The 15801-nt window shown below is 43.8% G+C and overlaps 2 protein-coding genes across 4 annotated transcripts in view; both read left to right on the top strand.

The window, feature by feature from the left end:
• The first annotated feature begins 1514 nt into the window (after positions 1 to 1514).
• Positions 1515 to 13485, top strand: plekho2 (pleckstrin homology domain containing, family O member 2). 2 transcript variants are annotated; one of them, XM_079737182.1, is made up of 8 exons: positions 1515 to 1643; positions 1983 to 2019; positions 5963 to 6112; positions 6504 to 6626; positions 9419 to 9523; positions 9671 to 9769; positions 9899 to 10177; positions 10454 to 13485. In XM_079737182.1, exons 2-8 carry the CDS (start codon positions 2011 to 2013, stop codon positions 11861 to 11863), a joined length of 2175 nt encoding a protein of 724 aa, XP_079593308.1. In that variant the 5' UTR covers positions 1515 to 1643; positions 1983 to 2010; the 3' UTR covers positions 11864 to 13485. The 2 variants fall into 2 exon arrangements, with proteins under 2 accessions (XP_079593308.1, XP_079593307.1); XM_079737181.1 differs by lacking the exon at positions 1515 to 1643 and having other exon boundaries at positions 1875 to 2019.
• A 710-nt stretch (positions 13486 to 14195) lies between these two features.
• ankdd1a (ankyrin repeat and death domain containing 1A) overlaps positions 14196 to 15801 on the top strand; it is a 9132-nt gene continuing 7526 nt past the window's right edge. For both annotated transcript variants that reach the window (XM_079736258.1, XM_079736259.1), the window contains exons 1-2: positions 14196 to 14333; positions 15453 to 15556. In XM_079736258.1, coding sequence (XP_079592384.1) covers positions 14300 to 14333; positions 15453 to 15556 — 138 coding nt within the window. In that variant the 5' untranslated portion in view covers positions 14196 to 14299. The remainder of the gene's footprint in view (positions 14334 to 15452; positions 15557 to 15801) is intronic.

Genomic DNA, 15801 nt, shown 5'->3' on the forward strand with positions numbered 1-15801 from the left:
TCAATTTCGACATCTACTCTGGTGGGGGAAACGTTTTAAGTTTGAGCGCGTTCATTTATTTCATAGGACAGTACTGCCATCTAGTGTTCACAAACCGCGGTGCAATATGCCTCCATTCTGTTAGGCCTACACACACGTTTAACTGCTCACACTGCATTGTCTGCATCGTTCATATTTATGTAAATCGCTTGTCCTCCAATAGTCTGTAACAGACCGGCTGCACAATACTTTGAGTAAACACCGACCTAAAAACCTTACTTGTTTGTTCCACTTCACACTTCTAATGGTTCAACCCAATTGAGAATAGTGTTTGAGCAGCACAAGGGTGGCTGCCCATTAAGGTGGAAGTCATCGAATGATCCGTGGGTGATATAACTGTCTTTACATACACGCACAATACAATAAACCATAGACAAAGAACAATCTTGTTTATAGATTGGTTTATTGTTACAGATAAAATTATGTTAAGAGGTTCACACTGTTACACTATACTGAAGATAGGTGTGTGTGTGTGTGTGTGTGTGTGTGTGTCTGTGTGTGTGTGTGTGTGTGTGTGTGAGCGAGAGAGAGAGAGAGAGAGAGAGAGAGAGAGAGAGAGAGAGAGAGAGAAACATAATTCAGCCTGAACTAATATTGACTCGGCCAGCAGCCTAGTTGGAGGGGGTGTTGAGATGCAAACACACTCCCCGAATCGGGCCCCCTCTCTTGGTGTGTGTGTGTGTGTGTGTGTGTGTGTGTGTGTGGGTGTGTGGGTGTGTGTCGAGTAGGTGCCCCTTTCTCATTGTGCCACCGTCCTTTGAGAGTGTGTGAATGGCAGCTCCCTCACTCCCCCACCCCCATCACGAGTCTACACACACACACACACACACACACACACACACACACACACACACACACACACACACACACACACACACAACCACAGATACACACAAACAGGCACACACGGGCACACACAAACTAGCCTTGACAGTATCCCATTCCCACTAGTATTTCCACACTAGGGCAATTATGGCATTGAGTAGTTAGAAATATAGATGGCCATGAGGTCAGCCAGATTAGGTTATCACATGAGCACATCAAATAGCAATTTAATTGCAATTACGTTAGGTGTTGACAGATGGCGCTGTCCCTGAGGCTTTCTGTTGTGACATTGTTTGTTGTTACTTTTGGTTGGAGACCACATGTTTTTTAACAGCCCAAAATCCCCACCATAGTCCAAAAATAAGTTTGCATTTACTACGCCAAATAATACGATTAACCGAAGATATTAGTAGACCTAATATAATTCCAGCACAACTATGATAACGCCTGCATTAAGGCGTTTAGGTCGTGGTTTGTGCATGAGTTGTTTGCGGGATCTGAGCGTCAAACAACTTGTGGCGGTGGTGATGATGCTGATGACGGCATTGATGAGACGGATGAGTCTTGTGTTCGCCGAGGCTGTTCCATGTGATCTCGTCCTGCAACACAACAACCCACACCTAAAGTGCTAGGTGGGTCAGGAACACACCGAAAGGGCGCTGGAATCGATGCGTAAAGTTTAAAATCTGCATGCACATGATGGCGCGGATCGGACGGTGGACCGCTTGAGACGCAACTCGACTCATCCAAGCCCAGACACAAGCTTACCCGGAAATAAAGTTAGTTTCTGCGGACTTTTTTGTCTCGCCGTGGCGAAAGAGGAGAGAGAGAGAGAGAGAGAGAGAGAGAGAGAGAGAGAGAGAGAGAGAGAGAGAGAGAGAGAGAGAGATAGTGATATTTTTAAAACCTACACACGCACGCACACGCACGTGCGCACACACACACACACACACACACACACACACACACACACACATACACACACACACACACACACGCATACAGCCAACTCAGTTCCTCATAATATGCCAGTGTTGGATATGTGTCATTCATTGCCGAGTGAGATCGTGTTTGGTTCAGCAACATTGAAGAGTAACTTCGAGTGTCTCCCTTTCTAGGACGAGTAGCGGATTTTGATCACCAAGCATGGAAGATGTGAGTAGTCATTTCTTTCAGAATGCTATCCTTCGCTGTTGCATGCTCGGCACGTTACGCCCTACTTTGCCCGTCCGCCCTGTGACCTGTTATGCAATTTAATTGTCAGGCAAAGTAAGTTGAATACAATGATGACCCATCGGAGGGAAACAATATTGCAATCCGAGTGTAGTTTCAAAAGTTAATGGAAGGGATGCTTTAATTGAAAGGATGCTATTATTCTGCATGAAGTGGTTGTTTAGTGGGCACCAATTAACCAATATCCAAATTCTACTTTTATTTTCGCCTCGATTCAGCAAATCTATACAAACAATAGACCTACGTGAATGATAAAAGCAAGCAGCGTTATTAAAGTAGGGTGCGATTTAACACAACTATTCGAGGGGAAATGATGGAAAACTTGTGTGCAATGATGATGATTGTAATTACTACTTTAGTACCTTTACTGATTGATTAACTGGCCAGAGAGTGGTATACGGATCATCATCCAGGAAGTGGAATAATGCAAAGCGGAAGTGAGTTTTAAGATACAGAAACAAAATAACCCACACGATCAAAGGATACACACACACACACACACACACATGCACACACACAAACACACACACACACACACACCACACACACACACAAACACAAACAAACACTATACTGTACAGACAAATACACAAACAAGCACGCACACACAAACACACAGTTACGCACACACTACACCACATTACACCTACACACACACTACACAACATTAAATACACACACACACATACACACACACACACACACAAACAAACACTATACTGTAAGGACAAATACACACACACGCACGCACACAAAAACACACACACACACACACACACACACACACACACACACTACACTGCACAGACAAAAACACACACGCACACTCACATCTCTCTTATGAGGAAAGAAAGTGCTCTCTTCGAATCAAACCAAGTCAATTCTATCCCCAATCAAACCAAACTCTCTTAATACAGTTGTTATGTTCGGCTCCCAGAAGGAAAGTGTATGAAAATGACACCGATACACACAGCAGAGAAGTGAGACATGGGCTCTTCTGCTATTCGTTTCCCCTCGAGCCTCATATTTTACACAGAACCTCTTGCCATCCCGTCCCTGTCTCAATAGGGTGACTCATTCCCTGCAATGCAACTCGACTGACCCACAGTGCATGCGTGACGTGTATGCCTGACCCGCCGGGCGCTGGGAAAACACACAGGCACATTATACACCAGGGCCCCGGGACAATTAACCCTCTCTTGACAACTCGCATCGGCACTCGCCGCGGGACGCACCACTTCCTTTGGTTTTTTCATTAATATGAGTGGTCCAAGTCGTGTCTGAGGCCCCCTCTGTGTGTCCAAGGAATTAAAGCGTTTTGTGGGGCGGCTGTCCCTTCAGTTTGGGTCGCTGGGGAGAGGGAAGAGGGCTCTGTTCCCTGATGGTGTGGAGATGATGCAGGGATTCTCAAAGGAGAAGTAGAAACTCCCTCCGAGGCACATTTTACTTCATGGAGGACGTAATTTCCACACAGGATTAGTGAAGAGTTCTTCGCCTATGGTGTCATGTCCAATCATCGCATCTTCTCGGATGTCATTGTGTGTTATGCTATCTTACACTATCTCTGCATAACACGTCCTTATCGGTTTATAAAGCCCACGCTATTGTCACTAATTGAATTTGGTCTTTGGTCAGATCTATTGATTGATTTAGATTGACAACACAATGAGGCCAGCCGCTGTCACAGTGTAGCCGCTTGTGTGAGCGTGAGTACCCAGCACTCTGTCACCCTTTGGATCCAGCACAACTTTCCATTGCGTTCTCTGCAGTATGGTTCTGCTTCTCTTTCCAGTCCCTTCCCATTCCTTCCTGTTGCCGTCCAATCGGTTTCGCGAGATACAGGAAGTAGCCTCGATGCTGCAATAGGGGTGGTTGGGATGGGGGGGAGGATGGATGGGTTGCGGGCGGTGGGTTTGGTCAGGTCGTGAGGTGAGTTTTTGTCCGGCACGGCCTAAAGAACAAGCAGATTATATCCAGATGTCCAGCCCAAAGCTAATAAGAAACACATGTAGGTTGAGGTGTGTCCCTCGCTGGATTTCTCCTCTCCTCCTCCCTACCTCCTCCCTTCTCCTCCTCCTCCTCCTCCTCCTCCTGCTCCTCTATGCTTGATCCTGTTGCTCCACAAGGCAGAGATGTTGCTTCACATCTTGATCACAGGATAGTAGTGATTCACTGTTCAAAACAAGCAAGGGAAGTAAAATGCTTTTTGGGACACTTTAAGTTGGATTACCTTAGATGGCAATTAAAGATGTTGAATGCAGCAAACAAGAAAAAAAGCCATGTTATTTTACGCTCAAAGTAGAGGCCTAATAAGGTATCTTGTGCGATAGCTTGTGTTTAGCTCGTGGTTAGGTCGGCCGAAAATGCAGAACAGGCACATTTCCTGTATGAAGCAATCAGCAACAAGTTATTATAGAAGTTCACTCCTGTACTCTGAGCAGCGAGGCCATCTTGGCTCTAAGTCGTTCAAACATCTTCACTAGCCTCCATCGGTTCCTCTAAAGAACATGCTTTTATTTGAGAGAGTAAGAGAGAGAGAGAGAGAGAGAGAGCGAGAGAGAGAGAGAGAGAGAGAGAGAGCGAGAGAGAGAGAGACACACACAAACACACGCACACACACACATACACACACACACACACACACACACACACAGTGTGAAGGAGAGAGGGAAAATGCAGGCAGTATCCCCTGTGACCTGTGAAGGTTGTTTGGTTGTTGTGTGAAGTTCTACACAGTCCTCCTACGCTGCTGGCTTATAGTCCTCAGCACCACTCAGGTCATTCTCACTTCGTACTCGTCTCTTTCCTCTGTATCTGTACTAAGCATGCAGGTCCCTGTGTGCCGAGCCAGCCAGGACGCGAGGTTAACAATGTCACAGTGAAAGTGGAACATTTAGATGACCAGCTGAAAAGATATCCTGTGGTATTTCCTCAGATACAAACAGACACAAGCTGAGCCTTCTCTGTCAGCTGCTAGGCTCAGTGCTTCAGTGTCAGTCCGTGAAGTATTGCTTGGTCTCGCTTCTACAGTTAGTGTTCGTTCCTAGGTTCTAAAGCTAATTGTGCATTTATTATATGCTTCAACCAACACTGGATTTGTTGCTTGATAACAATGACACTGTATATCATTCACCAAATCAAGTTATCGCTTGAGTTATGTTTGACATGTGTTGACTTAAATCCAATTGTGAAACGTCGGGTCTTATGAAACTTGTTATAGATAGTTCATATTGATAACATTGAAAACATAATATGAAGGTGATTCTGCCTAACCTGAAGTGATTCATTAAGGTGACAGAATAAGGAAATTAGGTTCAGGAAAAGCAATTAGGTTTTGGATTGGTATCAATATTCTTTTTGTAACTTGACTCACATTTAGTGAAGCCGATCTTGAGTAAATTTGATCATGGGGTGGTTATCAATCATCTTCTTGTCTAGTCATCTGATACAACATATATACATAGACACGTTGAAGGAAGTGGTTTGTGTCCTGCTTTACACACTTCTGTAAAGGTAAGAGAACAAGGGTCCTGTTTCTTGAAGGGAGTTTCAGTTCAACAGTTAAACTATTGCCACAATTCCTCATTCTAATGTATTAATGTTGTATGTGGTCTTAAAATCGAACACCCCCCAGATGTAGCCACACATTTTCAGATTTTACAGATTTTTCATTAATGTTTGATAACAATTTCCTCCTCAACTCACCTCAAGAAGACTAACCTATGATGTTGCACTAAACCATTGTACTGGCTAATGAATCTGAGTGCTTCATGAACTCGACACCCGGAACAGTGGAACTCTGGGTAATGACGTTTTCCTCTGCATGCGAGTATTAATGCGCTGTGCCCGGTTTGTGTCCATGCAGGGTGTGAAGGGAGACCCGGCCGGGCCTAAAGAGGCCAGGTTCCTCAGCAAGGCCGGCTGGGTGAAGAAGGCCTCTGGCAGGGTTCTGGCTATGTACAAGGACCGCTACGTCCACGTGGAGAAGTTCGAAGTGGTGGTGTATGAAAACGAGGTAGGCTACGGAGCAGGGCTGTTGGTTAGCCCGGAGGCTAGATGAGGCCGTTAAGCCCCACTGGGATGGCTCAAGATGCCTTTTAGGAGATCGTTGTATTTACTGTCAGCGTTAACTGCTTATTTATAGATTTTGAGAATATGAGTCATCACAATTGTGTAAAATGTGACTGCTATTTTAACTTATTAATGATAATATGTTACAAATAAGGAAGTGAAACAGTCTGAGTCAGGGAATATTCTAACCCTATATACTCTCTGTACTCTGTGCTTTTCCTACAAAGCAGTTTCTACCAGACTAGTGGCAGGAAGTCTTTCTCAAAAATATCAATTTGAAGCAAATCTAATTTATTGCCAGCTGAATAACATTTACTACATTGTTTGCATTACAGGACTTAAAAACTTGCCTGCAGAGATTAGACCTTGAAAACTTTGATAAATGCCTCGAGTTGAAGAGCTTCTTCAAGAAGAAGAACAGATTCATATTATTACGAGAACCCAAATGTGCCAACAAGGTGAGCATAAAGATCATCCACCCAATCCAAACAGATGTGTCTCGCTTTTCAACAGGTATCATAGGTAGCATTTCAGAACCCTTATATCATCATAGATAATCTCTTGTAGCTGTTGTCCATCTAAGCACACCACTTTGTCTGTCAAACTAGTGGAAGCGGCATTATTTTCACCTTTCTCAGCGGTAATAGATTAAACGTTTTTTGCTTTTAATAATTTAGTAGCAAGCAATTGGCAAGTGAGGCTGCGACGAAAGCAACGCCAACAAGCCACAAACCACACGTCGATAGATACATATAGGTCATAGTGCAGTGTTTGTGCACATGTCACAGAGCTTTCTGTCCCATGCTTTAGCACAGAGGATGATGTGTAATCTATACATCAGTAATGTGTCAACAACATCATATCCACTTTATCAATCTCACATGTCTTATTTGATACCTACACGTGTTCTAGGTTAGTTAGGTTAACGACTAACTATTAACAACTAGAGCCTCTGGATGTAGCGAGAGGAGGTGGAGGGGAGTTTGGCAACTCCACTTTAAAAGTAGGAAGGAAGGAAGTAGCCTATCTCCGAAGACAAAAAGTAATATGCAAAATGATGCAAAATATGTGTATATGGAAAAGGAAGTAAAGATGAACAGGGCAGGGCAGAAATGTGTGCTATTCAGTGTAGTATTACAAACAGATGAGGGAACGCAGCCCCTGCCTGCACCCTATGAGCAGATGTCACATGAGGGAGGAAGGCGTGCATGCAGAGTGCAGCTGAACCCACTAATACTGTGTGTGTGTGTGTGTGTGTGTGTGTGTGTGAGTGTGTGTGTGTGTGTGTGTGTGTGTGTGTGTGTGCGTGTGTGTGTCTGTGTGCGTGTGTTTAGATCTGAGTGTGTATGGGAGTTTGTGTCTGTGTATGTGTGTGAGTGTGTGTGTGTGTGTGTGTGTGTGCGTGTGTATGTCTGTGTGCGTGTGTTTAGATCTGAGTGTGTATGGGAGTTTGTGTCTGTGTATGTGTGTGAGTGTGTGTGTGTGTGTGTGTGTGTGTGTGTGTGTCTGTGTGTGTGTGTTTGTGTGTGTGTGTAGATCTGAGTGTGTATGGGAGTTTGTGTCTGTGTATGTGTGCGTGTGTGTGTGTGTGTGTGTGTGTGTGTGTGTATGTAGATCTGTGTGGGCATGCATGCATATTTATTTTGCTGCACACATACAGCCCCTCAAAACTTCCCTTGGGTCACAGTTTCCTCTGCGCTGCGTGCAGTGACCAGTGGAGGGAGGGTGCTGTGCTTTATTCTGGACTCAAAACAAAACGTCAACATGTGGCGTTAATAAAGAAAACATCAAGGCATGCAGATTGACCCTCACTTGTTATTCAAAGGCAATGTTTTCAAAATGTAGAATAAGAAAACCACTAACACGCAATGAGAAGATCCTGCCAGTGTGAGGAAAAAAACACTAAACTCAGTTTGTTTAGCTAGCTACCCATGATGTGGGTCTTCCCTTGCCTGATGTACAGTCAAAACAAATGAAGAGAACAATGTGTTATCTGGCTCTTTGGTCCTTCAGGGTTATGGGTTGCAGCGGATTGCTTTTTGAAGGACTAAGAAGTCTTTATCGGATGTAAGGAATTCTAAGTGAGCAGTCGTTGCTCCTTAGTCATGCTCTCAGAGCCACAGAGAAGCCACAACACCGCCTTGTTGGGCTGATGTTCATATTTGATCATTTTATGGACAGCAGGTGGTATTTTTTTGGAAGAATTTATAAGCAAAACTAGGACTGTAGGCGGCCCCTTATGGTAGTCACAGCCCACACACCGCCAACCCAAGCGACTCTCCAAGCGATTCACGAAGGCATGTCATTGCTCCTAGACGCAACTATGTCTCCAACAGGGGCGGCTCTTTGTTATTCAGCACTGGAAGTACACACATACACGCACACACATACATGCACTTACATACAGACACACGCACGCACACACACACGCACGCACGCACACACACACACACACACAAACATTGCACACACATTAACTTTAAAAGTTATTGTGTGGTCATTTCTCTGGTTACTTTTATGGTAACTTGTAATGGAGTTGTGTATCTAGTCACTGGCACACACAGTATTTGTTTCTGTCTATAATTCCAACCACTAGGTGATTGTAGGTGTGAATATCCAATATTGTTGGTGCATGGTATCAGGGGAACTGATGAGATTGTAACAGGGCTTGCTGTTTTATTCAGATAAGCCAATAACAAATACATTTAGAAAATCCTATCATCTTATTAAGTTATCCGAAATCATGACCATATTTCCTTTTTCAAAATCTTAGCAGCAGCTCTATCCACGCTCTGAGTATTTTGTAGTCGATGAATGTGGTTGAGGGTGAATGGAGTGACCTGGATGTGCAGCTATTTCGCCGTCGCTGGGCTTTTTCCATGGTAACCCTGGCTTGGCCTATTGGCTCTGAGCCTGGTTGAAAGTTATCCCACATTGACAAAGATCTGCAATGGGATACACAGGCCAGCAGCCCATCTGTGTGATACGTTTATTGGGGTTGAATCTTGTTTACCGTTGGTTCCGCAACATTCGCTCCGTCCAGATTTTCTAACATCCTGTTCTACCGTCGTCTTATTGAAGATGATGAAGGGATTTTCTTCCCTCCTGCACTCATCCAATTATCAAGATGGTCAATCTGATTATAAATAAAGTTCCTGCAGCACAGCTAACATATTTCTAACTTCTCAATGGCCAGTGCCCTATCTCTGACCCAACAGCAACATGTGCTTCTTGAATGTTCCTCCCACAGATCCAGGACATCAAGTTTCAAGCCCAGACTCCAGAGGAGAAGGACTCCTGGATCAAGGCCCTGACTGAAGGCATTAATCGAGCCAAGAATAAAATCTTTGATGAGGTAACTTTCTGTCTTATCTCCTCGCATTCCACAGCTCGTTACCTACCGCGCGTTTGAGATCTGAATGTGTTCACGTTTACTTGTCTGTGGTCATCAATCAATTTTTTCAGAGTAAAATACATGTTTTTTTTGTTTTTGTTTTCTCAGGTCAAAGTTGATGAAGGTAGTAACCTAGATCATGTGACACGGACGAGACCCAAGGGCAACCGAGGCCGGAGGCCACCAACCAGGATCCACATGAAAGAGGTCTGGTGTTTTAGTCTTTCACTGTGCGGAGTGTGTATATCTAATCATCCAAATGTGTTTCAGTGTTTTCCATGATGTTTGGCATAGCATAATCGCTAACAGCAGCATCATCCGTACTTTGCTCTCTAGGTGACCCACGATGAAAAGGATGCTGGGTTATCTACTAGCAACAATTATGCAAACATTGAGATCAAGGACCCTCCTAAAAAGTGCGAGACCCCTCCTTTGCCTCCATCCAAAAACAGAAATTCCACTGAGGAAATGCAGTCAAGTTCCCCCGAACTGAAAGAGCCAGAGACTGTGGTTGAACCGAAAAAAGTCTTTAAACCTCCCATGCCTCCATCAAAAGATATTAAAGATATTTTAGCAACTGAGAATGGACCTTGCACGGAGGCTGACCAAGAAAAGGTCTGTATCACATCACTTAGCCTTGTGTAGCATCTTATCCTAGCTATCTTTGTTGTGTACGGGAAATGGGTTAACCTAGCAATTGTTAGTGCTTGGAACTTGGTTCTATGAACATCCCTACTGTACCGACAGCAATATGTTGTTTATTTTTCTTCTGACAAATGTACTTATTGTAAGTTGCTTTGGATAAAAGCGTCTGCTAGTAATGTACACATGTCATCATGGCTATGTTTTTTGTCTTACCGAAGGGTTCTTCTGTTTCTGATTCCTCTAAAGGTTCCAGGGCCGCCTAAGCCCCCCTCTAAAAAGCTGAAGCCCAGCGTTTCCACTGCTGAAGAAGACATTGAAGACCTGTCTGAAGGTGATCCTGTGCCCGGGCCTGAAGAAAAGACAGATCCAGCGGTTACCCCTCCGATCGAACCCATGAGCAGCTCCACGGATGACCCAGCCAGGGATCTGTCGCCTGCGCAGGAAACCAGCCCTCCCACTATGCCTCCTAAAGACAAGAAGCCTGGTAAGAACCAAGAGACGGAGGGCTCGCCATTGACGTGGGATGGCCCAAGTGATGAAATCGTAGTCAAAGTGAGTGAGATGGATCAATCCTCATCCCTACCCACTGTCCAAGAGCCAGAGGTGGAAGATATGTCATCAAGTCCAAGTGCAGAGGAACATCCCAAAGTATTAGATGTAACACCTGAGCCAATATCAAACTCTACCCCAAGTGTTCCAGCTAACGCCTCCAGCAGCAACAAGGCGCAGGTCCAATGGCAACCTGACCCCACAACTCTACCTACCCCGGACTCAGCTTCATTAGAAACAACCAGGAAGAGCCCCAGCCCAATACCACCCCTGAAGAAAAAGCCTTTAAAAATGTTAACTCCAAAGACGCTCTCTCCCGCAAAGCTGCCTCAGCCTGAAGATCAACCGGCAGTGAGTGCTAACCCCATAGTCACTCAGCAGGAAGACAGCTCCTCCGGTGAAGCTGCACCTTCAGTCTGCTCGACCCACGTAGAAGACTCTCCCGAATCCACGACAGAGTCTCACGGTGTTATCCCAACCGTGGTTCTTACTCTGAGCGAACCGGAAGCACAGCAAGCGACATCAGAGCGCAGCATTTGTCACTCTGAGGGCGACAGTGTGGACTCTGGAAGCGAGGACACTTTGGCCTCCTCCACTTTTGCACTACGGGGAAGTCAAGTGGGTTTAGACTCTGTCTACGCGAGTGACGACGACAGTGAGGATTACAACAACCCGGAGCAGATCCGGGATGCAGCTCCTCCGGGAACCACGATCTCTCAGGTGTCCTCAAGTGTGCAAATAAACCTAATCCGGGTAAAGCCTAAAGTCGGCCCTCGACCCCCTATTCCACTCAGACCCATTGTAAGAGCCATGTCGGCCTCGGTTGGAGATCTGCTGTCCAACATTTCAGAGGAGACCCTGGACAGTGGGGAGGACCTCAATGAGGTCAAAAACCTTGAGAGGGAAATTGCTCTGGGGTTGGAGCAGACAAAGGAACTCCTCAGCAGCACAGGCCAGACACAGGGGGAGGGCCTCGGAAAAAACATGCCAGAAGATTTACTGGCAAAGGCCATGGAGAAACTAAGGATGGCGGATCACTTTCTCAGGGAGGCTAAGAACTTTGAGGAGTCGAAACGTCCGAGCAGAAGCAACAGGAGCAGCTGGTGAATGGTCACTATGTAGAAAAGTACTGATCTACTGTTTGATTTATTCCGGTAATCAGACGATGTAATGTCATTGAATGTCATTCCCGAGCTGGTTGGTCAGCATGTGGCTTGTGCCTTCTTAAGCGCAATGGTTTCTCCTTCCCCTTCTAGGAATGTTTCTTAGTTACTGATCCATTATATATGGGGCACTTTTAAAAAATCCATCCCTGATAGAGGGAATCATTTTAAATGATGAATTAGCACTAAACTAGGTTTACAGACACTAGAAATTGCAAATGGCAATTTTGGATAATGTCATCGGAAATCAACAGAGTCAGGCCTGGCCCCTCTGAAACATAGTTTCCTAACATAATTAATTAGTTAGTGATCAGGTCAAAGTAGATTCTGACCTGTTTACATGTAAGGAATCAACACACTTGTGTTATAAAGCGATTGTATTACTAATATTTCGCTGCCACTGGCCAAAACGCCAGGGACTGCCTTATTTCCTGTCACCTACGAAAAGGAAATGCCTTGTTTAAAGGCACACACCACACTCATTTCAGAGAAAATTAACAGGAAGACAAATTGCTGTTTTTGTGGCAGAAGTCACGCACGTACAATTGAGTTAATTTAGTCTATTTTAATGCTTCGCTTGTGCTTATCTTTTGCTGTTGTGTTTGTCATCTTCTGTGACAATTACACCCTGGCAGTTTGTTTCAATGACTTGCCCAATAAAGGCAAAATAAGGTCTCTAATCATGGTGATGACATTGAGGCTGACTGAATTCTTATTATTTACTCATTGGTTGAAAAAATTCAGGCGATCAGTTAGGATTATTGCAGAAAACCAAGCAAGGGGGAGTACAAGTAGACGGCGTGGCATTCGTCACACCGGTACCAGTGCTAACACTTTTGTAAGAAGCACCCTTCTACAAAACGGAGTTCACACAGGAACTGACTCACTTCCTGGATCAACTAGTTGGGCACAGATAGTATTATAGAAAGTACTGCCTTAACAGAAGTCTGTTTTGACCTTCTAGGATTTGATAATGTTGTTTATATTTTGGTTTGTGTCAATGGACTGTGAATCTACATCTGTCTTTTCATTGTGTGTATGTGTGTGTCTTGGTTAGTTTGTTCTGCGCGTATTGATTTCAGTTTTTCTGAGAGGGCACTGTGCTATGTACATTGCTTTACCAGGTGTATTCGAATTTGATATCGAAAAGTGTATCGAGAAAGTGTTAAGAATGTTGTTCTTAAAAGGGAAACATGTGGTATCTAGTTGTATGTGAAGGGTGATGCCAAGAATGGCTTGTTAAGGATCTTAATGATAGATTGATTTGACTACAAAATCGTTTCTTGTGGAAGGTTGATCGTGTATGGGTTAAAATAGTGCCATACCACATTGTACATACCACATTTTAAATAAATAATTCCATATTAAGTTATTAATGATTTGTCCACAACAGATTCTAACCAATGTTGCTGAAAGGCCTTGTTGATATTGTCTAGTGCTAACCCGGTAGGTTGCAGGTGTGTTAATAGGCCTTTCTTGTCTTTGTCAGTTCTGGCAATCTTTTATAGTTCACCTTTGTCATGCAATATAACGCAAATATATAAATGAAAATAAATGTACACATTTTATTAACTGACACTCGGCTCTCTCGATCTTTCATTGTTAGCCAAAAGGGAATAATTTGAGTCAGACAAGATTGTGTGTGTGTGTGTGTGTGTGTGTGTGGGTGTAATGAATTTATTTAAACTTTCATTTTCTTAACCAAAGGGAAATCATTTTGAGTCAGACAAGAGAGTGTGTGTCTATGTGTGTGTGTGTGTGTGTGTGGGGGGGGGCGGGGTTTCTGCACATGCATGTGTGTAAATAATGGCCTTTTATAGTTGGTGTTGTTTTAGGAACTCAAATAGAAACAGCTTCTTGCTGCTTTCCCCTTTTACTGGAAATGAGGAACCACCTACAGTTCATGGATGAATCATTATTTCCAAGGTTATTTTTTATTTCAATCACTTATATGATCTTAAAGACTTACTTTTCAAATATATGCATTTATTTAAAACATGATAAAGTCCAACTCATAAACAATAATGGCATGCCGTAAAATATGAATTATTATCCATCTTTAAAAATATATCTTAAATATTTTGGTTGGCAATTATTTCTCATCCCATCTCCTCCTCTGTATTCATGTGTAGACTATACACTTCTTCTACTTATTGTTTTCACTAATGATGGAAGTAGGAGGGTTAGGGTTGTGTTTTGACCTAGATTGTCCTGAGAGATAAAGGCTGGGCTGCTTTCCTCTTGGCAGCTCACCCGGATGTTCCCGGGCTGGAGTAGCAGCGCCTGTTTATGCTGCTCGCACTACAGGCTACCAAAAGCCTGCAACCGATGATATACTAAAGCATGCGGAGATTTATTGGTTTATAACAGCCTAGGAAGCATGGAGGATGACCTGGCGTCTGAGGACGATACGCGTAAGTGTCGTTTAAGAATGTACTGTTGATCTGTATTTGGATATGCGAGATGCGGTGAGATGCCAGAGAACAGTGATAGTGCTGCCCCATTCAGGATTTGTCAATGTGTGATATGGTCAATGAACGGTTTATTGATGGTGATATCTTTTGATACCCTTGATATTGGGAAATCATAGAAATAAGGTTCGAACGACACACACCATTTTTGTGGGCCTATCGAATATTTAATACAACCGATATGTGGTTGCCTTCTATTGAAGAATTTCCCTGCATCAAATGAATCAAAGGTAATCTAATTGGTTAATTGATTCTAAAGGAAAATATTTATAAAGGCTACTCCATCTAGGACTATATACCCCATTGATCTCGATTTCGGCCCAGTGATTGATTGTGGTTTAGTTGAAGTTATTCCTAAACATATTTTTGTTATTGGTTTTACAATTAAAAAAATAAATTATTCCAATAGCGGTAGATCAGTTGACCAGCTGGTTGTAAGGAATATGCCGGTCTCTGCTGTCTTGTCGCCGACTAGCGGTTGAAAATACTTTGTTCAAAAGATGCCATTTGGTCGATACTTTTTGTCATCAGATCAGACAGCAATCTGTGCAGCACCAACTACGATATGAGCATAGTTAATTGGCAGTGCAGCAGATATGGAGAATAGAAACACACAGAAAAGATCTTTGGTCAATTATGATGTATAGACTACTTTTTCTTAAGCCTAATTATTATAATTAGAATTATTTTATAATTATTTTAATATCTGTATTTCTACAGTGGCCAGTCTACACCTTGTTGATTTGAAAAATTAACAGTAACTTTTGTACAGTTTAGTACTGCTGGCCTTGTGTTCCCTGACAGCCAATAACCTCCATTAGCCTCCAGCAACATGATTGGTCAAACCAAAAAACAAAACAAAAGAAATTTCCCCAGATTTTAGCGTGTTAAGATACATTATTAAGATACATTACTAAAATATAAAAATCGGACTACAGATAGTAATCTTGAGTCCGATTCATGAGACTAGGTGACCATTAAAGGATTGCGGGGTAAAATTGGTCTTTGAGTCAGCGTAGTCAGCAGAAGCTGATGATGCCATGGCCGTTGTGTCATGTCCAGTGCTGCTGTCAGAGAAGGCCCTCCATGACGCGGCCAAGAGGAACGAGGTGGAGAAGATGCAGGAGCTGATCAGGATGGGGGTCAACGTCCGGGCAAAGAACAAGGTGAGTGTGTAGAAGGCCTAGGGCTTGGACAGTCAGCGGTCCAATCACAGCACCTTGCTGCTGCGTCGCCTCGACGGAAGGTTACAATTTTTGGGAGGCGCACGTCTGGCCCTTGTGGCGGACGAAAGGAGGGTCCGCAAGGACGTACAGGGTCCGTAACCCCCTTGAGATGCGTGAACGTGGGACCATAACCAGCCCTTAAAGGTACTGGGTTTGAATCCAGCCCCAGTGTCCGTAGTCTACCG

The sequence above is a fragment of the Pollachius pollachius genome, assembly GCF_949987615.1.
Source record: "Pollachius pollachius genome assembly, chromosome: 5".
Lineage (NCBI taxonomy): Eukaryota > Metazoa > Chordata > Actinopteri > Gadiformes > Gadidae > Pollachius > Pollachius pollachius.